Source organism: Sorex araneus, chromosome 6, assembly GCF_027595985.1.
Source record: "Sorex araneus isolate mSorAra2 chromosome 6, mSorAra2.pri, whole genome shotgun sequence".
Taxonomy (NCBI): Eukaryota; Metazoa; Chordata; class Mammalia; order Eulipotyphla; family Soricidae; genus Sorex; species Sorex araneus.
This window is the reverse complement of record NC_073307.1, coordinates 93,372,065-93,396,735: the sequence shown is the minus strand read 5'-3', so window position 1 is coordinate 93,396,735 and position 24,671 is coordinate 93,372,065. Positions and strand designations below refer to the sequence as shown.

The window sequence follows — 24,671 nt, the reverse complement described above, 5'->3', positions numbered from 1 at the left end:
ATGGAAGCCATGAACGTTGATGCCAGTCAGTTGACATCTACTGGGGTCAAACCAGAGGAAGCATTCAAGGGAGTTGTATGTGACTGTATCCCCAAAATTGTTCCCTTGGGAAGGGATATTATCAGGCGCCTTTAGGACATTAAGAAGAATATCCATGCCATCAAGTTGGTCAATGCCAACCCTCTTTTATTTATTTATTTATTTATTTATATTATTTTAATTTTTAATTTTATAAGGTAGTTCAAAATATTTGATTACATTTAATATTCAAACACCAATCCCACCACCATTATACCTTTCCACCATCAAATTTGGGAGTGCAGAGCCAGGAGTAACCCCTGAGCATCGTCGGGTGTGACCCAAAAAGAAAAAAAAAGATTTATTTTGGAAAAGTTGCCTAAATAAGATTGGGAAGAATAAGATAGGGGAAGAGAGATGGTTGTTACAAGAGTATAGTCCCTAATGGCCAACTATAGGTGGTGGAGTTGCCAAAACACCTAAGAATTGCAATCAATTTCTTCTCTACCCAAGGTTAAGCAAATGACCTTCACTCCTCTCTCCATTGGCTTGTGACCATAATGTTATATCTTGAGTTTTTATGTATGCAGCCGATATATGTTCAATAGGTTCCAGACTGAAATTCAACGTAGAAAACTAGAGACTGGACATGAAAAATTCCCTGATCCATACTTCTGGCCATAGTAGAAAATGCAGTGAGTGATGAAACTCCCCAGAACACGCTCCATGCAACCTAGTCACTCTACCAGGTATTGTCTCCCGCTGCCATGCAGCTGAGTGTCCCTCGGGACATTCACGGTCATCTCGGCACATCACTCCAGGGACAAATATTTATTAGGCCTTGGTCTCCATTGGTGAGGGACAGTCCCTCAAATTTAGCACACACAACCTCTCTCTGGGGCTCTTGATTTCAGACCCATTGATTATTCTGATATTCTTCTAGTTGTACAAAATAATTTCCATCTCTGACTCATTTGAAGATATCTCTGCTATGCCTCTTTTAAAAATAGTGTCAACTGTCTCCAGATATATTCTTTCTGACACTCTGAACTTTCATCCAAAACCCAATTGTTGTCCAGAAAGCAATTTTAATCCTGCATAAAATGATATGCAGACCTCTCCTAGCAGGAAGAGACCAAGGAGTATTCTCTAGTTCTTCAAGCATCTGGAATGTGTGTCCACTTCCTCAAGTTCTAGAGGAATCTGGGGTGTTGGGTCCAAAGCACATCAAGCATACAGTGAGGTTGAGTTCTGAAGACTTTAGGTTAACATTCTGAGTTTGGTCTTCCTGGAATTCTCAGTGAGTTCTCCAGCTTTTATAGATTGAGTTACTTCTTCCTCCATATAAATGATGTTGATATTGGGTGCCCCTGTGTTTGATATTAACCCTAAGTGTTTTAGGATTCATCAGTGAATTGTCCCTTTTCCCTCCTACCGGAAAAGCTTATTGTGCCCTTGCTAGCATCCCTATTTTAGTTTACGTTTATCTTTAACCCTTCCTTTGTACTTCACCTCTCATTGTCTCAGTTCCCAAAGTCAGTCTTGATTATTTATAAGCCAAAACTTTCTGATAATTCTGAACTTTGTATTTGTACTGCTTTGTATGTGGAGTTCTGTGTCTTGGTACCTGCTGTTCTATTTCCCCTATAGCCTTTTAAACATTTTACTATAGAGCAGTGTACTTTGGTTCAACACAGAAAGACCATTAATGCTATGTTCCTAACATTTGGGAGTTGATTGACTCTGAAATATATCTACTCCTGGGCATAGTTACTTGGTAATAATTACTTGACTCAGGCTTCAGTTGCTATAGTTCCTAACACCCCAAAAGGGAGGTCCTGCCATGGGACTGGGATGGACCCGGGGCGAGTGGCAAAGCGACCCAGGCATCGAAATGGGACATCCTAGAAAGCATAAATGCATGATCTTGATGCAAGCTGTTATGACTTAAGAGAGAGGACCCCCATGGGGGAAGGAAAAGCTGAACTGGCCTGAGTACTTTCTCTGGGATTTATGGTAAAAGCCTTGCATGCTCTCAGAGACCAGAGAACTTAAATTTTGGGTTCCTTGTCTCTTCCTGTGTTTATGGAAACAACTGCAACTATTGATAACATATGCAACTAGAGGGAAAGATAAAAGCAATGTAGATATCCCTGGGAGACAAAGTGTCTCCTTGAGTTAAACTCAGAACATAGAATTTCCTATGTATTATCTATGTAAATAATCTATGCAAACTTCCAGATGTCTTACCTATGTAAATGATCAATCACACCTATGCCTTTACCTCAAGACCCCTCAGATGTTCTATAAGTATGCTCACAGATTTGTATTAAAAGGCCATTTTCACCATCATGCTGTGGTCCCCCATCCCCCTTCTACTCTGTCTCTCTGTTGGAGAGTCCTGGGGAAGTGGGGTGGCAGCTTTGGGCCCCTGAAGGGAAGGAACACACATGTGTTGCAGCAGCAACTGCCCCCAAATTTTACTCTGTGGACTCACACCCCTGGAAAAAAAGGTTTTGTTTCCCAGGAAACTGTTCTCTTCTATCAGTATCCATCATCTAGTTCCTAGTTGGGATGGTCTCTACACCACAAAGCCATGACAACCAGGAAGCCAGGATGGCCCAAGTCTTAGACTTCCTTCCTCTCACTCAGAGTCTATCGCTCAGTCCTCCTGTGTTTATCTTCTTGTTCGTTTACTTGATTCTGTGCCATGGACACCGTTGAATGGACGTTTCCCTGCCACATGGCAGTGGGCTGAGCAGAGAGGAACATGAAATGTAAGGTCTGGAAATACTCTTCTAACAGGGTGAGAAAGGAGGAGAGATTGAGGTGCTGTTCCCTGGACATTGGACCTGGTGTGATCGACTTATCTTCATGGTTGCTCCATAGTTGAAAGCCTGCCTCATGAACTGGGGGAGAAGGCAGCTGAGATAGAGAAGGGATCACTAAGTCAATGATGGTTGGAGGGATCATTCGGCATGGGAGTTATGTGTTGAAAGTAGACATACGGCGAAATATGATGGCCTTTCAGTACCTGAATTACAAACCATAATGCCCTAAAGTAGAGAGAGAGTATGGGGGAGATTTTCTGCCATAGAGGCAGGGGGAGGAATGGGGTGGGGGTAGGTCCTAGGGACATTGGTGGTGGAAAATGTGCCCTGGTGGAGTAAGGGGTGTTCAATCATTGTATGACCGAAACTCAAACATGAGAACGCTGTAACCATATCACATGGTGATTCAATAAAAAAACAGTTTTACTTTAGTTTCTTTTTCACTTTCTGGGAGCTGTGGGCACTCATTACCCAACCACAGGATCAGGAGTGGAGCTCTACTGGAGATTCTGAATCCTAATCCCAACAGCCAGAAGAGGACTCTGGGGTAAGCAGGGGAGAGAGAAGTCCACCTCGTTCCCTCACCCACATCTTTTCACAACCTTTCTCAAAGGACAGTGCTGACTCTGGACGAGGAGAATCAAGTTCCGGAGAGTTAGGTAAAGGGCACGGGGCCACCCATATTTGAACCAGTTGGGCTGACTGCTGTTCCCTCACCCTAAACATTAGAGGGAGGGGTCTACTTAGATGGGATTTCAAGGACAACCTGGTACCCCTAATTGAGTCTGTGTGCCTGAGACACAGTTACTCGAGAAGACAGTTGTGAGCTGTTGAGCGGGCCTGGGAGTGATTCCTCCTTTGGGAATTTGGAGGCAGCAGAGGAGGTAAGTGGGAGACTCTGAACCTCTCCACTGTGCTCTGGCCCCCTCGTTCCCAGGGCCCTTCAGCTCTGGTGGGTAGAGGGGACAAAGGATTTCTTTAGAAACACTGGGATCAACTTGATCCCGAGATGCAAGGAACCTGGACTCGATGTCCCCAGCCTGTGACTAAGAGGAGTACTTTGCCAGAAAAAAAATTATATGCTGATCCTGGGAGCATCTAGTGAACAAGTCTTGGGGGGGGAAAGGTGTTGCTGAGCTGAGTCTAGACCCGAGCTGGCTCCTTGGGGAGGGGGTTGCAGGAGGTCTGGTCAATGCTCAGAATGGTTCAAGATTCACTCGAGACCTGATTTCTCTGCAACTCTCTGCTCCTGTCTTATCCGAGTGTTGTGATCTTAGGCATCAGCGTCAGGATTCATAAGAAAATAAATGGAAACGCTCCTAGGAGATTTTAGAGCTACCTTCATACGTTAAAACAACAGGCAATCTGTCTGGTCAGAGTCCAGTCTTCCTTGTTCTCCACCAATGGACGCTTACTGACACAGAGGAGAGAAAGCGTTCCCACACTGGAGTCAAGTTCCATCCATGTGCAGTTAGTGTTTCATGTCTAAGTGTTGGGTCCCAGACCTCAGACTCACCAGCTCTCACCCTGAGGGGTCCCAGGGAGGCACAGGAGCAAGAATTGGCCAAACAGCAAAGTCCACACCCTGTTAAGAAAAACAGAAAACCTATTGCCACAGGTTCAACCTGCAGGACAGGAACCTGCAGTTATAGTAGCTGAGTTCTAAGTTGTGGACAGACTAAGGGAGATGGAAATGGATGTTTGTTGGTATTTTTATTTTGTCTTTTGTTTTTATGTTCTTAGTGGCCTTGGTGATCTTTCTTACTTTATGTAGGCTGACTGAGTTAGGTGAACAATGAATGGACATCAGAAATGCAAACTGGCTTCTGTGGATTTGCTGCTGTGGGTTGGTAGCAGAGAACCTAAATTCTCATAAGATTGGGTGAGGCCTCCTATGTGCTCTTGTGTTGACTGGTTGCAAACTGGTCTTCCATGGAAGTGACCTTTTTTTGAGTTTGGTTCTGCAAGATGCAGCAGAGAAGAGGTCCGGGTGGAGGAGTTCAGAGTTGAGAGAGGGAGAGAAGGCAAAGAACCTTCACACAACCAGAATTAGGGCCAGCAGAGAGAAACATGAGGAGAGCCTGGAGAGTAACAGAAGGAAGCCAGTAAAGGAATATCTCCTTCTGTTGTTGTTGTTTGCATCACACCTGGCAGTGCTCAAGCTGACTCCTGGCTCTGTGCTCAGGGATAACTCCTGGGAGGTCTCAGAGTCATACATAGTTCTAGAGATTGAACTCAGGTTGGCGGTGTGCAAGGCAAGCACCCTACCCGCTGTCCTATCTCTGGACCTATTTGTAGCATTTTTGAGCTGATACCTGAGGACAGGGGAACTCTCCCCACATGCGGTAGATGGGTCAGGGGTTCCCTGAGGAGGGAGCAGCATGAGCAAATGCCTGGAATCTGGGGTGTTGTCTGAGACCAGTCTCAGTCATACAATGATACAATGATAGAAAACCCATCCCTCTACCAGTGCACATTTTCCATCATCAATGTCCCCGGTATCCCTCCCCAACCCTGTCCAGCCCCTCACCCCCGCCTCTATGCAGACATTTTCCCTCTTACTTTCTCTCTACTTATGGGCACTATGGTTTGCAACACAGTAATGAGAGGCCATCCTGTTTGGTCCTGTATCTATTTTCAGCACATAAATCCCAACCCGAGAGATCTCTCCAACCCTCATTGACTTAGTGGTCCCTTCTCTATCCCAACTGCCTTCTCCCCCAGCTCATAGGGCAGGATTCCAAGCATGGAGCAATCCTCCTGGCCCTTGTTTCTACTGTCCTTGGGTCTAGGAGTAGTCTTGAACTGACCTACACCCCCAACCCCATATAGAGAGTGCAAGGTGGGGGAACAAAGTGGGAGGGCAGCCAGGCCCGATGTGGAGGGCTCTATTTTATTTATTCATTTTTTTTGTTTTTTTAAAAAATTTTATTTTTTTATTAAATCACCTCGTGAAAAGTCACAAAGTTTTCAGGTTTATGTCTCAGTCATAAAATGATCAAACACCCATTCTTTCACCAGTTCACATGTTCTACCAACAAAAACTCCAGTATACCTCCCATCCCACCCCCACCCCCCGCCTGTGTGGCTGATGGTTTTCACTTTACTATCTCTTTACTTTGATTACATTCAATTTTTCAACAGAAAACTCACTATTATTATTTGGAATTTTCTTCCAACAATCAGTCCTGCCGAAAGGCATCATTTGACAATTTGTTTTCCATTGCTGAGAATGAAGAGCATGTGAGATTTTGGATTTCTGATGCTTTAGTAATTAAGTCCAGAGAAATTTCTGCCAGAAGTCGCATCACTGCAAACTCATACCTCTGTTTAGTGGGCCTTATAAGATGGAGGTCGCCAGGCCGCCGGCAGAAGGAAAGGCCGAGAGAGAAAAACCATTGGCCTCCCAGGGCAGCATGGGGCCATAACTTAGTTCACAGTCTAGAGGCATTTCTACAAGAAGTTCTGGGTGCCGAAAGTAGTTAGTGGGCCTCCGGGATCATGAGCGTTCAGGAATGGAGGAGCCCGAGGCGTCCATTTTAATTGTCAAAGTAACTATTTGTCATGAATTAAGTAATTAATGACACTTTATCTTTTGTGGTGTCCAGATGAGATGTTGGCAGTGCCAAGTCTCAGCAGCACATACACAGGTTTTGTGGATATGCCCACGGAGCTGCGACTGGGGCTGTACATTCAGCAGGGAAGGGGTTAACTAACCTCTGGTATCAAGGCCCAGCTCTGCGATAAATCTTTTTATTGTCATTCCTTCAACAGCAGCAAGTATTTCCCAGCCCTTCTCCTTTATAAATTAGGTTATGGAGCCCCCTTTCCACCCCTTAGTGCTTTATCTTTTATCTAATTTATTCCCTTGTGCTTTAATTGAGCATTAATGGACCACAAGTATATTTAGTTCTTTTGTTGAAATGTCAGATTTGCTCCCATCATTAGCAATCAAAAAGATCATGAGTATTTGGTGTTGTTTTTTTTTGGGGGGGTCACACCCAGCAATGCACAGGGGTCACTCCTGGCTCTGCACTCAGGAATTACCCCTGTTGGTGCTCAGGAGACCATATGGGATGCTGGGGATCAAAACCGTCTTGGCTGTTTGCAAGGCAGGCTCCCTGCCAGCTGTTATTTCTTTCCAGCACCCTAATAATTTATTCTTTTATTGAAGTGATATGACTTACAAAGTACAAGTGTTTATGAAATGGTGTGCAATGTTAGTACACCACACTCACCACTAAGGTACAGACATTCCTAATAGATAGATAATGGCTCCTTAACCCTCTCCTTGGGCCCCTCCCTCCTCCCTCACCTGACTCCAAGTGTGTTTTCAGAGTCTGAGTTCCTTTTATTTTATTAAAAAAATTTTTATAAGGTATTTCACAATATTTGATCACATTTAATATTCAAACACCAATCCCAGCACCATTACACCTTTCCACCACCAAAGTTAGGATGTTTCCATCCCAAGCCCTAAGCCATGTCCCAAAGCACAACCGAAATCATATATTTTGTAATGACTGTTAAGAAAAACCGCTGAAAATGTCAAAAAAGTATCAATAGATAAAACTGTGAAGATTGTTCTACTTTGGCCATTAAGACATTCTTTAGGATAACACTAACATGTTGTTAAAGGTTGAGTAATGTGAACTTTTGTATATATATCTGAAAATATGTAGATATGCAATATGTATAGTTTCCTCTAAGATTTGTTGCCTACTATTTGAACCCCATCAAGTGTGGTGTGGTACTCAAAGAGAATGGATAGGAGTGTCTTTCTTTATTTTTTTTGAGCAGGGGGCACTTTTTGGGTCACATCTTGCGATGCAAAAGGCTTACTCCTGGCTCATAGCATCAGAAATTACTCCTGGCGGTGCTCAGGGGAACCATATGGAATGCTGGGAATCGAACCCGGAGGGGGGCCGCATGCAACGCGAACGCCCTCCCCGCTGTGCTACTGCTCCAGTCCCAGGAGTTTCTTACAGAGTGTTGCGCAGCCGCTAACGCCGCTAATGCTGCCTCGCGGTCCAGGAATATGTTCACTCCTACATGAGGCTCGGCCAGGTGTATGGGGAGTGACCTTGAGCGTGGTTGCGGTTGGGCTCTGGAGGTTTTTGACTATCAGGGCTGGGCCCTTGGGGTGGGGAGGGCTCTCACCCGGCCCCCTCTGGGGAGCCCCGAGTGAAACAACCTTGTGCAGAGTCCAGGTGCAGGGCTATGGGGGGACCTCATGTCGCTCCCTGAAGGGTTTGTTTTCACTGTGTATCGACTATTCCCTTGCTTGGTTGTTTTATACACCATATACAAATAGGACAGTATAATATTTGTCTTTCTCCTTCTTACTTATTTTGTTTAACATTGTTGAGGACGGGCCTGAACACCCCCTGCCTCTGTCCCTGTAAACAGGGACTGGGTGCAGGGGAGGCCTAGGCACTCCCTACCTTAGTTCCTGTAAACAGGAATGAGTATGGAGAAACTTGGCGTGAGGGCGAGTCATCTCCTGACAACTGACCTGGACAGGTGGCCGAAGGGCCACCATGCTCTGGCAGCTGGACTCGAGAGGAGGCTGAAGGGAGGATTGACTCACGTCCGCCTTGGCCATGCTCAAGGCCACATCTGCTTTCCCATATTTCTCAGGGCTGAGATAAGGAACCGAAATAATAAGAAGGAACCAAAAATAAGTAGTATTGGCAAAAATAAAAGTTGCTTGCACCGCTTGATTAATAATGTTTATGCCACTTACGTAACCTGCTGATTATTGCTAAAGTAAGACTATATGAACTTGCTTGGATTTTAATAAACTTGCTATATGCCGTATGTTGCATGCAGTCCTCCCTAGCCCACTCAACTCTCATTCTCTCTCTCCGGACGAGGTTCAAGTTGGCTGCACGGGCCGCGGCAAACATGACCATTTTGGTCTGCTCCATGAATAATGAACTACAAGATTTGGCTTTTCCTTATACAGGAGTAGTATTCCATTTTGTATATATACCATCATTTCTTTATCCACGCACTTAAAAAAATTTTTTTTGACAACTGGGTTACACCCAAGTCTTAGCTATTTCAGATCTTAGGTAAAAGAGTATGCATAGATGGAATTGCTGGATTTAATGGCACCTCTATTCTTAGTTTTTAGGGAACCCTCAAAAAGTTAGATTTTTATAGAGGTTGAACCAGTTTATATCCCGCCAATAGAGGAATATGGTTCATGCTTTCTTTATCATATAGGCCATTCTCATTAGTGTGAGATTAAAAATGTATTTGAATTTCCCTAATGATCAGTGATGATGAAACCTTTTTCATAACTCTTAGTCATCCATATGTCTTCTTTTTTTCTTTTTGGGTCACACCTGGCGATGCTCAGGGGTACTCCTGGCTTTGCACTCAGGAATTACTCCTGGCAGTGCTCGGAGACCATATGGGATGCTGAGAATCAAACCCAGGTAGGCCGCGTGCAAGGCAAACGCCCTACCCGCTGTACTATCACTTCAACCCCTCCATGTGTCTTCTTTGGTGAAGTCTTTGCTCAGTTCTTATCCCTGTTTTTTATGGGATTGTTTGGGTTATTTTTTGTTTGTTTTGTATTTATTTATTTATTTTGTTTGGGTTATTTTGTTGTTATCTTGGATTATGGTTCCTTTTTCAGATGTGTCATGTGCACATGCTTTCTCCCTTTAGTTATGGTTTCTTTATTTTTCCTGTTGGTGCTCAGGGTGCCATAAGAGATGCTGGAGATTGAACCCAGGTTGACTCCGTGCAAGGCAAATATCCTACCTACCCACTGTACTGTCGCTCTGGCCCCAAGGTTCCTCTCCTTTATAAAGAGAGTCACAGAATAGGAACGCACAAAGAGTGTATCATTATCAATGATGAACCATACCAGGGCCTTCCCCATTTCAGGAGCTGCTACCAACTTATAGACACTGTGTACCCAATTTCTCATGGGTCCCAGAACTTTCCTTTCCATCTTTCCTTCTAGGTGTGGTTTTGATTGTTCCCATAAGCATTCACCCGACTCTCTCCGTATCTGAAATCTCTTTGTGACCCAAGACCCGGCGACTCTTCTAGGTTTGGTAGTAAGCCTGAGGGAGCTGAGAATTTCTACTAAATAGAAACTTTGACTAAACCCCAGGATACAGAAACCTAAGTTTTTTTTTTTTTTGCTTTCCAGGGGAAGTATTTTATTTTATTTTATTTTTTTCTTAATGTTTATTTCTTGCTCATTTCTTTTTTTTTTTTACCAAGGGCACATAATATGTGATTGTAATATTTTTGCAACAAGATCATTTTACAGTCATTATTTTATAGGTTAGCAAACACAAGCTTCATTAATATTAAATCCATTATTTCTGATAAGTAACAAATGATTTATAAGAACAAAAAATGTACTTATATTTTACAACCTCACATTTTACAAAAGTGTAAAAAGTTCTAGTTATTAAAAATTCAAAAGGTTAACATTTTATACATAAGAAGAGCAAGGCACCAAATGGATTTAATAGGAGATAAAGGGTAGAGCATGCAATGCTCTGGCTTTAATTTTTTTAATTTATTTATTTTTAATTTGAGAATCACCGTGAGGGTACAGTTACAGATTTATACACTTTTGTGCTTATACTTCCCTCATACAAAGTTCGGGAACCCATCCCTTCACCAGTGCCCATTCTCCACCACTCGTAAACCCAGCTTCCCTCCCACCCTCCCCAGTCCCATCTCCCCCCCACCCCACCCTGCCACTGTGGCAGGGCATTCCCTTCTGTTCTCTCTCTCTAATTAGCTGTTGTGGTTTGCAATAAAGGTGTTGAGTGGCCGCTGTGCTCAGTCTCTAGCCCTCATTCAGCCCGCAACTCCCTTCCCCCACATGGCCTTCGACTACAATGTAGTTGGTGATCGCTTCTCTGAGTTGCCCTTTCCCCGGAACGTGAGGCCAGCCTCGAAGCCATGGAGTCAACCTCCTGGTACTTATTTCTACAGTTCTTGGGTGTTAGTCTCCCACTCTGTTATTCTATATACCATAGATGAGTGCAATCTTTCTATGTCTGTCTCTCTCTTTCTGACTCATTTCACTCAGCATGAAACTTTTCATGCCCATCCACTTAACTACAAAATTCTTGACCTCCTTTTTTCTAACAGCTGCATAGTATTCCATTGTATAGATGTACCAAAGTTTCCTCAACCAGTCATCCGTTCTGGGGCATTCGGGTTTTTTCCAGATTCTGGCTATTGTAAACAGTGCTGCGATGAACATACATGTGCAGATGTTGTTTCGATTGTATTTTTTTGCCTCTCTGGGATATATTCCCAGCAGTGGTATTGCTGGGTCAAATGGGAATTCAATATCCAATTTTTTGAGAATCGTCCAAATTGTTTTCCAGAAGGGCTGAACCAGTCGGCATTCCCACCAGCAGTGAAGAAGGGTCCCTTTCTCCCCACATCCTCTCCAACAGCGGTTGCTTTTGTTCTTTTGGATGTGTGCTAGTCTCTGTGGTGTGAGGTGATATCTCATGGTTGTTTTGATCTGCATCTCTCTAATGATTAGTGATGTAGAGCACTTTTTCATGTGCCTTTTGGCCATTCGTATTTCTTCCTTGGTAAGGTTTCTGTTCATTTCTTCGCCCCATTTTTTGATGGGGTTGGATGTTTTCTTCTTGTAGAGTTCAACCAGTGCTTTATATACCATTGATATCAACCCCTTATCTGATGGGTATTGTGTAAATATCCTTTCCCATTCTGTGGATAGTCTTTGTATTCTGGTCACTGTATCTTTTGCGGTGCAGAAGCTTTTTAGTTTAATGTAGTCCCATTTGTTGATCTCTTTTTTACTAGATTGCTTAGTTCCGTGTCACCTTTGAAGATACCTTTATCTTCAATATCGTGGAGGGTTTCGCCGACCTTGTCTTCAATGTACCTTATGGTTTGTGGTCTAATGTTGAGGTCTTTAATCCATTTTGATCTGACTTTTGTGCATGGTGTCAGGTCAAGGTCTAAACCCATTTTTTTGCATGTGGTTGTCCAGTTGTGCCAGCACCATTTGTTAAAGAGGCTTTCCTTGCTCCACTTCACATCTCTTGCTCCCTTATCAAAGATTAGATGATCATACATTTGGGGTTGTGTGTAGGGATATTCCACCCTGTTACATTGGTCTATGGCTCTGCCTTTGTTCCAGTACCATGCTGTTTTAATTGTTACTGCTTTGTAGTAAAGTTTGGGGTTGGGGAGGGTGATGCCTCCCATCATCTTTTTTCCCAAGAATTGTTTTAGCTATCCTTAGACGTTTGTTATTCCATATGAATTTTAGGATTGCTTGATCCATTTCTTTGAAGAATGTCATGGGTATACTTATAGGGATCGCATTGAATCTGTATAATGCTTTAGGGAGTATTGCCATTGACAACATTGATTCTCCCTATCCACGAGCAGGGTATATGTTTCCATTTCCTCATGTCCTCTTTGATTTCATGGAGTAGCGTTTTGTAGTTTTCTTTGTAAAGGTCTTTTACTTCCTTGGTTAAGCTGATTCCGAGGTACTTGATTTTCTGGGGCACGATTGTGAATGGGATTGCTTTTTTCATGTCCCTTTCCTCTGCCTCATTGTTTGCATATATGAAGGCCATCGATTTTTGGGTATTGATTTTGTAGCCTGCAACTTTACTGTATAAGTCTATTGTTTCTAAGAGTTTCTTAGTAGAGGCTTTAGGCTTCTCTAGATATAGTATCATGTCGTCTGCAAATAGTGAGAGTTTGATTTTTTCCTTTCCTATCTGGATGCCCTTAATCTCTTTTTCTTGTCTAATAGCTATCGCAAGTACTTCCAGTACTATATTGAAGAGGAGTGGTGAGAGTGGGCATCCTTGTCTTGTGCCTGATCTCAGAGGAAAGGCCCTTAGTTTTTCCCCGTTGAGGATAATGCTTGCCGTAGGCTTGTGATAGATGGCTTCGACTATCTTGAGGAAAGTTCCTCCAAACCCCATTTTGGCGAGGGTTTTCATCATGAAAGGATGTTGGATCTTGTCAAATGCTTTCTCTGCATCTATTGATATGATCATATGGTTTTTATCTTTCCTTTTGTTGATATGCTGGATTATGTTGATTGATTTCCGAATGTTAAACCATCCTTGCATCCCTGGGATGAATCCCACTTGGTCGTGATGTATGATCTTTTTGATGAGTTGTTGGATCCTATTTGCTAGTATTTTGTTGAGGATTTTCGCATCGGTGTTCATCAGGGAAATTGGTCTGTAATTTTCTTTCTTAGTGGTGTCTTTGTTTGCTTTTGGTATTAGGGAGATATGTGCTTCATAGAAACTGTTTGGGAGAGTTCCTGTTTTTTCAATTTCCTGGAAAAGTTTGAGGAAAACAGGCAATAGGTCTTCTTTAAATGTTTGGAAGAATTCGCCAGTGAAACCATCTGGGCCTGGGCTTTTGTTTTGGGGGAGGTTTTTGATTACGGTTTCAATTTCCTTAACATTGATGGGTCTATTCAGGTATTCCAGGTCTTCTTTCTTCAGTGTTGGGAGATTGTAGGAATCAAGGAATCCATCCATTTCTTTTAGGTTCTCCTTTTCTGTGGCGTAAAGACCTTCAAAGTAGTCTCTAATGATCTTTTGAATCTCACTGGTTTCTGTTATGATGTCCCCCTTTTCATTTCTGATTCGATTTATTAGAGTTTTCTCTCTTTCTTTCTTTGTGAGTCTTGCTAGCGGTTTATCAATCTTATTTATTTTCTCAAAGAACAAACTCTTTGTTTCATTGATCTTTCGGATTGTTTTTTTGGTTTCGATGTCATTAATTTCTGCTCTAATTTTTATTATTTCTTTCCTTCGGTCTGGTTTGGATTCCTTTTTCTGGTCCTTTTCTAAGGTCTTGAGTCGTGAAGTCAAGCTATCTATGTGGGTCCTTTCTTCCTTCCTGAGGAATGCTTGGAGAGCTATAAATTTTCCCCTTAACACGGCTTTAGCTGCGTCCCATAGGTTTTGGCAGCTCTTGTCTTCATTCTCATTTGTTTCTAAGTATCTTTTGATTTCTTTCTTGATTTCCTTCCTGACCCACTCATTGTTCAACATTGAATTGTTTAATTTCCAGGTGTTTGATTTGATTTTCCGTATTTGTGAGTGGTTAGCTTCTATCGTGGTCTAAAAAGATGGTTGATACAATTTCTATTTTTCCGATTCTATTGAGGTATGTTCTGGGGCCCAGTATATGGTCTATTTTAGAAAATGTTCCATGTGCACTGGAAAAGAATGTGTATTCTTTCTTTTTGGGGTGTAAGGCCCTGTATAGGTCTATTAGGCCTCTCTCTTCAATTTCTTCTTTCAGAGTCAGTGTTTCCTTGTTGAGTTTTGTTCTTGTGGATCTATCTAGAGGTGATAAGGCCGTATTGAAGTCTCCGACTACAATTGTGCTGTTAGTGATGTCCTCTTTCAAGTCTGTTAGGAGTTGTTTTAAATATTTAACCGGTCGTTCGTTAGGAGCATATACGTTTAAGAGTGTGATTTCTTCCTGTTGTACATATCCCTTGATAAACAGAAAATGACCTTCGCTGTCCCTTTTGATCTTTTTCATCCTGAAATCTATGTTGTCGGATACCAGGATGCACTCCAGCTTTTTTAAGGGGATTGTTTGCTTGCAGGATTTTTTTCCATCCTTTGACTTTGAGTCTATGTTTACTCTGTTTGTTCAGGTGTGTTTCTTGCAGGCAACAGAATGTTGGGTTTAATTTCCGGATCCATTTAGCCACTCTGTGTCTCTTGATAGGTGCATTTAGGCCATTGACATTGAGAGAGATTATTGTGATGTGGTTTTGTGTCATCTTTCTGTGGGATTTGTTGTTCTTATGGGGCTCCTCCTTGTCTTACAGTAGCCCCTTTAAACCTTCTTTCAAGATTGGTTTTGAGTCTATGAAGTTCCTGAGCTGTTGTTTATCCGAGAAATAGTGTATGGTTCCTTCGAGTTTGAGTGAGAGTTTAGCCGGATAAAGTATTCTTGGTGAGGCATTCATTTCGTTGAGTTTTTTCACTATGTCCCACCATTGTCTTCGGGCTCGGAGGGTTTCTTCTGACAGATCGGCTGTAAATCTGAGGGGTGCTCCTTTGTATGTGATGTCCTTCCTTGACCTTCTTGCTTGCAGAATTGTGTCTCTATCCATGGTGTCTGTCATTCGGACTATGATATGCCTTGGGGTCTTTTTATTCGGGTCTCTTTTTGCTGGTACTCTTCGGACTCCTTGTATCTGGATGCCTGCCTTCTCCAGCTCTGGGAATTTCTTAGCAATGATATCTTTGACTGTGTTTTTTTCATTGGGGGTGCTTCCCTGCGGTTCTGGTACTCCAACGATTCTTATGTTGTTCCTCTTGAAGTCATCCCCCAGGGCTCTGATTCGCTCTATAGCCATTTTGAGGTCTTTGGCCATGATTTGTTGTTGTCTATAAGCTTTCTGCAGCTCATCTTCCAGATCACTGATTCTGTCTTCGGCTGTAGTCATTCTACTGTTGAGGGCATCTAGTGAGATTTTTATTTCATCTACCGATTGCTTTATTTGTGAGACTTCCGTTCGAAGGTTTGAAATTTCTGCTCTCATTTCTGCTCTCATTTCTTCCTGGATTTTCTTGGTAGACCGTTCCAGCACTTCATTCATCTCCTCCCTTAATTTATTGGATGTCTGTTCCATATTTGCTTGGAGTAGGTCGAGTCTCCTCCAGATTTCCTCTCTGAATTGTTTATCTGAGAGGTCGTAGATGTGAGAAGCCCCTGTTGAGGTTTCTGGTATCTTTTCTTCCCCCTCTCTTCGCGGAGGGGATTTTCGCTGCTTCTTCATATTGTCACGGAAGTATAGAGTTGGAACCTTGTAGCTATTTATTCCTCTTCCTTTTTGTGGGAAGAAGGGGCTCCAATTGTGCTAAACTTCCCTTATTCACTGATAGCTTTTATAGTGTCAGCCTAAGCTAATGGCTATTTTGTGTAAGTGTTTGAGATCGCAAAAGTGAATTTTCAAAGGAATACACAGTACCGATTGAGCTGAGGTAGCAAAGAATAACTTCGGCCGCGTTAGCGGCCGCCGCTCCGAAAGTAGGCCACGCCCACTTTGAGACCACGCCCACTAAGACACAGGCCACGCCCCCAGTGTCTTCCTGTTGATGGGGGGGGACGGGAGGGCGTGGCCGAGGGATGGTCCTCGTACCTGAAGGACGGACGTTACAAGCCGGTTCGGGAGACGGGGTGCGCAGGGCGGGCGGGAAGTGGCTTCAGAAACTCGGGGGACGCAGACGGCAGCGGGAAGTGGGGGACCGGAGGGCGTGGCCGAGGGATGGTCCTCGAACCTGAAGGGCATGCGCAGTTACAAGCCGGTTTGGGAGACGGGGTGCCAGAAACCTAAGTTTAAGTGCATTTTAGCATTCCTGACTTTTCTGGAAGAAAGCTCCAGATCCTACCCCTACCTGTTCTCTGTTCTCCAGCACTCACACTGGATACCACACTCTGTTCCTCCTTTCAGGGAGAAGCCAAACATCTGACACCCGGAAAGCCACACCTCAGACTGCTGACTGAGGGGAAGAAGCGACACCATGAATCCAGAAGACCATCCAGGTAGTCAGCTTGTCTCCTTGGCGGATCGGAATCTACACACCCAATTGAGGAGGTGTCTGATGCAGATGATGCTGTGCCCATGACAGTGGGTCTCTGTTCGTTTGCGATTCCCAGATTCTTTAATATCCTCAGGAATGAACCTATTGAGAAATAAAGACGCTCAGACTTAGTGTTGGAAGGCAGAAAAGTTTATAGAAAGTAGAAGAGAAAGAAAAGGAACTCTCCAAGTGGGGAAGAACTTAGTATAGGACTAAGTTAAATGTCAAAGTTTTGTGTCGGCCTTTTAAAAATCACTTAGCATTTCTTATCAATCAACAAGTATTACAGAGAATGCAGGGAAGTGACAGGGTGGTCTGGCTGCTTTGAGTCTTTCTGGCCATCTGCCATCTGGCTATCTGGTCCTCTAAGAAAATTGTCCAGGATTTTAGTCACCCTGTGAGCCTAAGGTCTGGGGCAGATTTTATGATGGACCATTGTTTACTCCCTGTCTCTCAGAAAAGCCCGAAATTTGCCAGGAGACAAAAATGTAGGATGGACCAGCAGAAAATGAGACTGCTCATGGCAGCTGGTGCGAGTAAATGGAAGCTTCTTCTTTTATGCTTCCTTGGGTGATATTCTCCAGAGAAATTAAGCAATTAAGGATCTCCAGTTCTCATGTTCACACATTTAAGTAGCAATGCGCCTTTTAGCAGATCCTAACCTGAGCTTGAAACATGGGTGCACTTGTGTCCAGGGTATTGCCTATTGGCTATAGACAAAGGTCCCACAGGCTCCTTCTAAGGAAGACAGATTCTTCATTGCTAAACTCACTGGAAGCAGAGATGGTATTATGAATTCTGGGGACTGGAAGTCCAAGGTCAACGTTGGTTTCTGGTGAGGCATCTAATTGTGGTGGGAAGATGCCCACCTTTCTACTCTGCTCTCCTGTGGCATTTCCTCTGTGCATGGAGCAGGCAGGAGGAAGCTGAATGGGGTGTAGACTTGCTTCCTCTATGGACATCTGATTTAATAACTTAAGAGCTGGTTTTTATTGCCTCCTTTTCCCTCTCCTGTCTCATTACAGGTCTCATCTCATATTTTCCTTAATGCAATTATATTAAGAAGCAGGTTTTATAAATCATGTGGAGGTGGTGGGAGAAAATCCATCCATGACACCAGGTGGCTTATCAGGAGTACCCAGGGGACTCTGCTTTGGAAGATGCAACCACCTTCAACTCAATCCTGGGGAAGTGCCACCCCAGGCCTCTCATGTATTTCTTTATCCTTTCGTCTAGTAAATGACAGCTTCATTGAGAACTCCATCAATTATATCCAGAACGCAATGAATACAGAAGATGTCTTCTCCCTGCTGACAGATGATGAAATCTGGGAGCATATTGTGATTGAATCCCGTTTCTCAAGGTACTTTCTGAAAGTTTCTTAATCTGCCCAGTGTTGTGAGTAAACTGCATGATGCATACAAAGTGCTTAGCATAATGACCAACATACAGAGATGTTCAGTTAATCTTAATTTTGAGAAATTTGCTGAGAAGAGATGAGGACCTTCAGCTTGGAAATGAAAGCCGAGTAGAACTTCCTTTTGGAATGTCAGAAAAATACTTCCAGAATCATTTTGTGTTCCTGGGGATTCTAGCTTGGTAGTTTGTTGTCCCTGCCTAAAGGATCTCAAACACTCAGCAGGTCCCTTGTGTCCATAAGGTAGAAAGTGAAATCAAGTTGGATGGAGTTGGGTTACATGCCAGCTCTATCCCTGCCAACCTCTGAGGTATTGGACTTTGTCTTGTATGTTTTCTTTTTGGGTCACACCCAGCAATGCTCAGGGGTTACTCCTGGCTCTGCACTAAGGAATTACTCCTGGTGGTGCTCGGGGGACCATATGGGATTCCGGGAATTGAACCCAGGTCTTGCATGCAAGGCAAACACCCTACCCCTGGACTATCACTTCGGTCCTCTCTGTCTTACAGAGTTAGAATTGTGGGTTGTTCTGTAAGAATAGCCATTCAATCATGTTAATCAAAATTAATTACTTAGTGTAAACTGCAGAGTCAAAGGCTGGAACCATATCTAATAGTCTGCCCAAAGGCCTCTTGAGACCTAGACCAGGATCAGGGGCAGGTTTCAGGATGGAATTGGATTATGTCCTAGTTGGAAGAATGGTGAGAAGAGTTGGTCGTCATGATCAGAACTAGGATCCGTGTCCAGGACAGAAAGTAAGGGAGCCGTGGGTTTGGAAGTCTCCTCTGAGTGGGAGAGAGGACATGGCCCCTCTGATTGGGATCACTTGCTGATTGATTCCTCTAAACCTGCTTGGGTGGGTGACTCTCAGCCACCATTTGAGTCCCTCTTCTGTTCTACATAGAGTAGTCCCTAATCAGCAAGGTGGTGTGGCTTAGTCAAATTTGTGGTGGCAGCCAATTTTGTGTCATGTATTAATGATGAGATTCCCATCTCTTCTCCTCAATCCACTTCCCCTAAAGCCAATCAATTCATAACTAGAAGTTGCTAGCTATGCTTTAGGACATCTACAGAATCTTTCAGAGTTTCTATGAAGTCGCACACAAATTAAGAGGACACATAGGGGGATATCACCAGATCTTTTGTGGGGAAGACTTATTGTGGAGCTAATGTATGGAGTCAGCTTAAAGGGCGGAATTCTGGATGTAGGGTCAGAGGTCAAGGGGTGAACTAGAGAGTGCCAGGATAACAGTGTTAGTGGCAGGTCTCCTTTGTCCCGTCATTTTGGTTGAGACTGGACATAGTGGACACAAAGTAAGGTTAATGGCATTAGGATCTGAAAAGCGGGGCTACAAGAACACAGGATTAATACACCGAGATACACTTCCCAGTGGACAGTATCCCAGACGTATGACAACACTTGTATGAAAGAGGACATTACAGGTCCTGGACACCATTTCCTAGGTGCCCAAGGCCAAGGGCAGGTCTCACCGTGGGTCTCCCCAGTTTTCACTCAGAGTTCTGGAACGGAGGCGCTCATGCTCTTCCTTCTCCTGTCTCCTCCCGCCCTAGGAGCACCTATTGTACTGATTCTGTTTGCTTGCCCTACAGAGAGATGGTTTTTATCTAATATTCGGTTCTTCAGGAAGAAGCCACAAGGTTCTCAGGAGACCTGGGGACCTCATTTGTGTTTCAAAGCTGGTTGGTCAGAGGGCTTCAAGGGCTTTGCAGGAGAATTTTACTTGGGTCTTGCCGTGGGCTTCAGGGTGTCCAGGGCTACATTCACCATGCCTGGGGACGAGGTGATGCCAGGAATCAATCCTAGGTCAGGAGCATGTCCGTATGTGCCATAACTGCTTTCTGGTCTCCCTGTCCCATGAAATGCCTCCTTCTAGGGAGCACCTTAAGATACTTTTAAAAAATTTTTTTGGGGGTGGCGCATTTGCAGTGGGTAGAGCATTTGTCCTTGCACGTGTCCAACCCAGGATAGATCCCTCCAGAACCCCACAAGGTTCTTTTGAGCACCACCCTGAGTGCAGAGACAGGAGTAACCACTGAGCATCACTGGATGTGAGCCCAAATAGAAAAAAATTAGTCATTTCTGCATAAATAAGTACAACAAGAATCTACATGTTAGAAATTTTATTTAATGTCTTATTTATGTAGGTTTTTAGGCCTCATCTGGTGATGCTCAGGGAATACTCCTGATGGGGATTGTAGAACCATAAGGGATGCTGGGTTTTAACCCCGGTGGGCCATGCGCAAGAACTTACTTGCTGTCCTATCTCTTCGGTTCCATAATGTCTTTTTAAAAAGTTCTTATATTTGTAAAACAGTTTTTCATCGTATTGAACAGTAAATGCTCTGTGCTTAATAGAGGATGGACGTTATTGAGTCCATTTTGCAGATGATCAGACTGGATGCCAACCACCTGCCTATATTCTTTCCAGGGAGAAGGCAGAGGAAGTACACGAATGTTTAATGGCGCAGGAGGCATTTGGAGACATGAAGGACATAGAGTCACAAGAGCTGGAGTTCAGGGAGAGATTCTTGAAAGAGTTTCCTCAGATGGAAAGGGAACTTGAAGAGCACATAACACAGCTCCGAGCACAGGCAGACAAGGCCGACAAGATACACAAGGACTGCACCATCTCAAACGTGGTGGCCAGTTCCACCGGCATTTTGTCTCGAATCCTGACCATTGCTGGCATGGGTCTGGCATCGGTGACACCTGGGGTGAGTCTGGGTCTGACAGCAGCTGGGTTGGGTCTAGGGGCTGCTTCTGCTGTGACTGGTGTAGCCACTGACATCGTGGAACGCACAAGCATGGCAGCCATCGAAGTTGATGCCAATAAGTGGACATCACCTGAAGTCAACCGAGAGGAAGTATTAAAGAAAATTGTATCTGACTGCGCCCCGAGACTTGGTCCCATGGGAGATAATGTTGTCAGAGGCGCGACAGGCATTGAGAGGAACATTCGTGCCATCAATTTGGTCAGTGCTAATCCTCGCCTAGCAGACCGAGCAACACGCTTCATGAATGGTGAAAGAATCTCAGCTCGAGGTGCCAGGCAGGTGCAGAAAGCTTTTGGAGGCACTCCACTGGCAATGAGCAGAGGAGCCCGAATGGCAGGGATAGTCTCTGAAAGTTTTTCCCTCCTTAGAGATGTATACAGCCTTGTGGAGCAATCCAATGACTTGGAGATGGGAGCTCAGACAGCGTCAGCTATCCAGCTGAGGGAGCAGGCGTCTGAACTGGAGATGACACTGAGAAACCTCAAAGCGATCCATGCAGTTCTCCTGGAGGACATTAGAGAGGCCTGTTGAGCAGAGGCCTGTACAGCCCAAAGTGTGGAGAGAGCCTTTAAGAGGGAGATTTTGTGGGATAAATTTAATTGATCTGGATATTAAGGAGTTCAGCTTTCCTGTCCCTCACTCCATTCCTTCTTGTTTTCCTCATTATTATAAACATTTATAGAGGCACTGCATATATATGCCACAGGTTTCCACATATGGCAAGAAGCAGGAGACTTGGACATACAAGATCATTTTAGAAAGTCTCTAAACCCACTAACCAAGCGATCTAATGACTGACAAGTTCTTTTACAATCCACCCTGCTGAGGACTTTTCTCAGTTCATCTGTCAGTTGATGCTTCCCTGTGACCATCAATGGCATCTTTTATTTCTTCCTGACTGACACTTGCCCTTTAACCCAAGCAATTTTCTTTATCTCCTGGTAAATTCTTCATCATACACACATAATTGATGCTCTTTCAGAGATTGTACTTGAAATTGAGTGTAAGCCCTGGACAATGATATTATTTAATGACTCATCAACCCTGTTTCCTCTGACACTTTATGTTGAATTCCATTGTGATTTATGTGTAGTTGACACATTTTTCCCTAATTCTTTGTTTTTCTTTTTTTTTGGGTCATGCCTGGCGATGCTCAGGGGTTACTCCTGGCTCTGCACTCAGGAATTACTCCTGGCGGTCCTCAGGGGACCATATGGGATGCTGGGAATCAAATCTGGGTCAGCCACATCCAAGACAAATATGCTACTTGCTGTACATCACACCAGCCCCACCTCTCTAATTCTTGTGTCAGTAGCTTGGTTATGAAGATCAGAAATAGCATGAATCAAAAAGAGGACCCTGTTAGGCGCGACTGGGGATTTCAGCATCTCCAACACAGTCATCAAATTCCAGATAACAGAATGGGTTGACTCTAGTGTACCCTTGGTTCAGTCATTTGGGACGACAAAGGGAGTTGATAGAAAAAGTGACCCCACATGCACTTTCTTCACAGAGAAGTGTTCACACAAGTTAAAGTTCAAGCTACGGTTGAGGTCTGACTCCTCAAAGGTGCTGATGTGGTTCCAGTTTCTCCCCTCACTCAGCTCCTCATCTGCAAATCAGATTTCTTATACCCTCGCCACAGAAATGAGCGCTGCAGCGAAAAATTCTGATGATAAAGGTGGGCATTGCAAGATGAATGCCTAGTGGGGAATAAGGTTGACTGACATAAAACACCTTCTTTTACGGCTCCTGAACTTGGGATGGGGGTGGGTCAGGTCTTCACTGGAGCAACTAAGGACCCCCTCTTTTGTCCCCCACACTCATTGCCACAGCCTTGCTGTAAGAACAGGATGGTGGTGAATGTTTGTGGTTGAGGAAACACGATCCTAGAGGGATTAGGATCTGAGGTCTAGTAATATCACAGAAGCCTAGCATCTCATCAAAGTATTTTGTGGCCCAGTGATTTTTATTCTATTTCTAGAAATAGCTTCAGCTAAGTGCAAATGCAGGACAATTGTTACACAGCAATGACAACCCAAGCTTAGAGAGATCATCACCCAAAAGAGACAGATGATTCTATCTTGACAGCATTATTGTGAAAACACCGGCAAACCTTAGATTCGGTAAAACTAGACCGTGTGATGGTTCCTCCCACTTAAAAGGAGACACAGGTTCTGAAGAGAAAGTACAGCAGGCAGGGCATTTGCTTTATTCTCAGCTGATCCAGGGTTAAGTCCCAGCACTCCAATATGGACCCACGAGGAAGATTCAGGCGTGAAAATAGAGCCAGAATTAAGCCCTGAGAACCACAGAGTGTGGCTAAAAAATGAAACAAAACAAAAAGATACACATTTGCAATACTTTGTATAATAGCCAGGGTATGTCAACAACCTAAATGTCCAACAATAGAAAAATGGGTTAAGAAGTCGTGGTATAGAACCACCGTGGAATACTATACAGCTGTAAGAAAAGGTGAAGCCTTAGAGTCGACTGCAACTTGGAAGATCTGGGGCATCATGTTAAGTGAAATATGTTAGAGACAGAAAAACTAATATGGGATTGTGTGGTTCATCTGTGGCACATAAAAATAAAACAATGGGCTGTATGGTTTCCAGCAATGTCAAACCTTTGACCCTAGATTTCAAAACTGAGATTACCCAGCAGGAGAGGGAATGTGATGAGGTGAACTGGAAGGAGCAAGGGGACATCCGTGGAGGGTCTTGGGCAGTTTGGTGACTGTGAGGTGTGGTAACTATTTACATCATAGTCACACATATTTACACTAGCATAAACATGTGACCTAAACAATAATGATGGAAAGTTGTAAATTTCAAATTTAAAGGGAACATGAGTAACAACTCATAGACTACAAGCCCGGGCAAATGAGGAAGCCATGCACCTCACAGACACCCCCTCATGGTAGCTGCTACCAGTGAGTGAACACAACAGCTCCAGCCTCTATGGGTTCCAGAACATTCCTTTCTGTCTCTTCTTCTGTGTTTGGTTTTATTTCCTCTATATGTTTTCACAGAGCTTTCTCCGTGTAGTTATTTACTACTGTTGGTTTGGCAGCTGTGGCCACTGACTATTCTTGGTTTGGAAGAGGCTGAGGTCTTCCAGCACCTTCCAGCTCCCCATGACATCTTCCCACTCCCCTAGTCCCTTGGAACCAGCGCATCGCCTGTCCTGTGGATGGATTCGAAGAGCAGACTCCGGAACAAGGATGCACTCACACCCCACAGCCTCCACCGGTCCCCAGCACCTTCCAGCCTCCTGATAAACCTAAACTCTTTGTGGCAGAGGAGAAAGCACAAACCACCGTTATCCTACAAACCGGGAAATAATAGCTGAGAAGAAATTCCTCATGGCACAAGTCAGAAAAACACGACATAATCAGTGGTTGCTCTGGTTTTTTTTTGTTGTTGTTAGATTCTGTTTTCCCCTCAAGGGAACCACAAAAACTGCAGGACCCTTCCATCCCAACGTTAGAGAGCAAAGTGCAGTTGTGTGGAAATGGGATTCATCCTGACTCTATCCCTGCCCAACTCTGAGGTGTTGGGATTTGCTGTAGAGAGTTAGAATCATCCTCTGTTCTTGAAAAATAGCGAATAAAGAAAATAGAGATCTAGGGATGGGGTCAGTACTCACACCGCTCTCTGCCGAGATGTGACCCGAGTGGCCGCACATGTGTGGCCTCTTCGTTACTGAATGACCATGATCCCAGAGGCCAGATAAACTACTTTTGGTACCAGCAGCTTCTTGCAGAAATGTCTCTAGACTGTGAACTAAGCCATGGCCCCATGCCGCCCCAGGAGGGAAAGGTTTTTCTCTCTTGACTTTTTGTTTCGGAGTGGGGGGGGGAGGCTTGAAGACCACCATCTTATAAGGACACTAAAGAGAGGTACAAGCTTGCAATGATGCAATATCTGGCAGAAATTTCCCTGGACTTATTTACTTTACTAAAATAATAAAATACAGGAATCC

At 43.9% G+C, this 24,671-nt stretch overlaps 1 protein-coding gene across 1 annotated transcript; it reads left to right on the top strand.

Moving 5' to 3' along the window:
• On the top strand, positions 1-21,215 carry LOC129405903 (apolipoprotein L2-like). Its single transcript, XM_055143617.1, has 4 exons — positions 1-75; positions 17,188-17,299; positions 17,708-17,834; positions 20,339-21,215. The coding sequence occupies exons 1-4, from the start codon at positions 1-3 to the stop codon at positions 21,213-21,215; spliced, it is 1,191 nt and encodes a 396-aa protein (XP_054999592.1).
• Positions 21,216-24,671: the final 3,456 nt, after the last annotated feature.

Coding starts and splice junctions, on each gene's coding strand:
- LOC129405903 (XM_055143617.1), top strand. CDS start 1: ATGGAAGCCATGAACGTTGATGCCAGTCAGTTGACATCTACTGGGGTC. Junction 17,300..17,707: donor GAAGTCCAAGGTCAACGTTG/GTTTCTGGTGAG, acceptor CCTTTCGTCTAG/TAAATGACAGCTTCATTGAG. Junction 17,835..20,338: donor ATTGAATCCCGTTTCTCAAG/GTACTTTCTGAA, acceptor TATTCTTTCCAG/GGAGAAGGCAGAGGAAGTAC.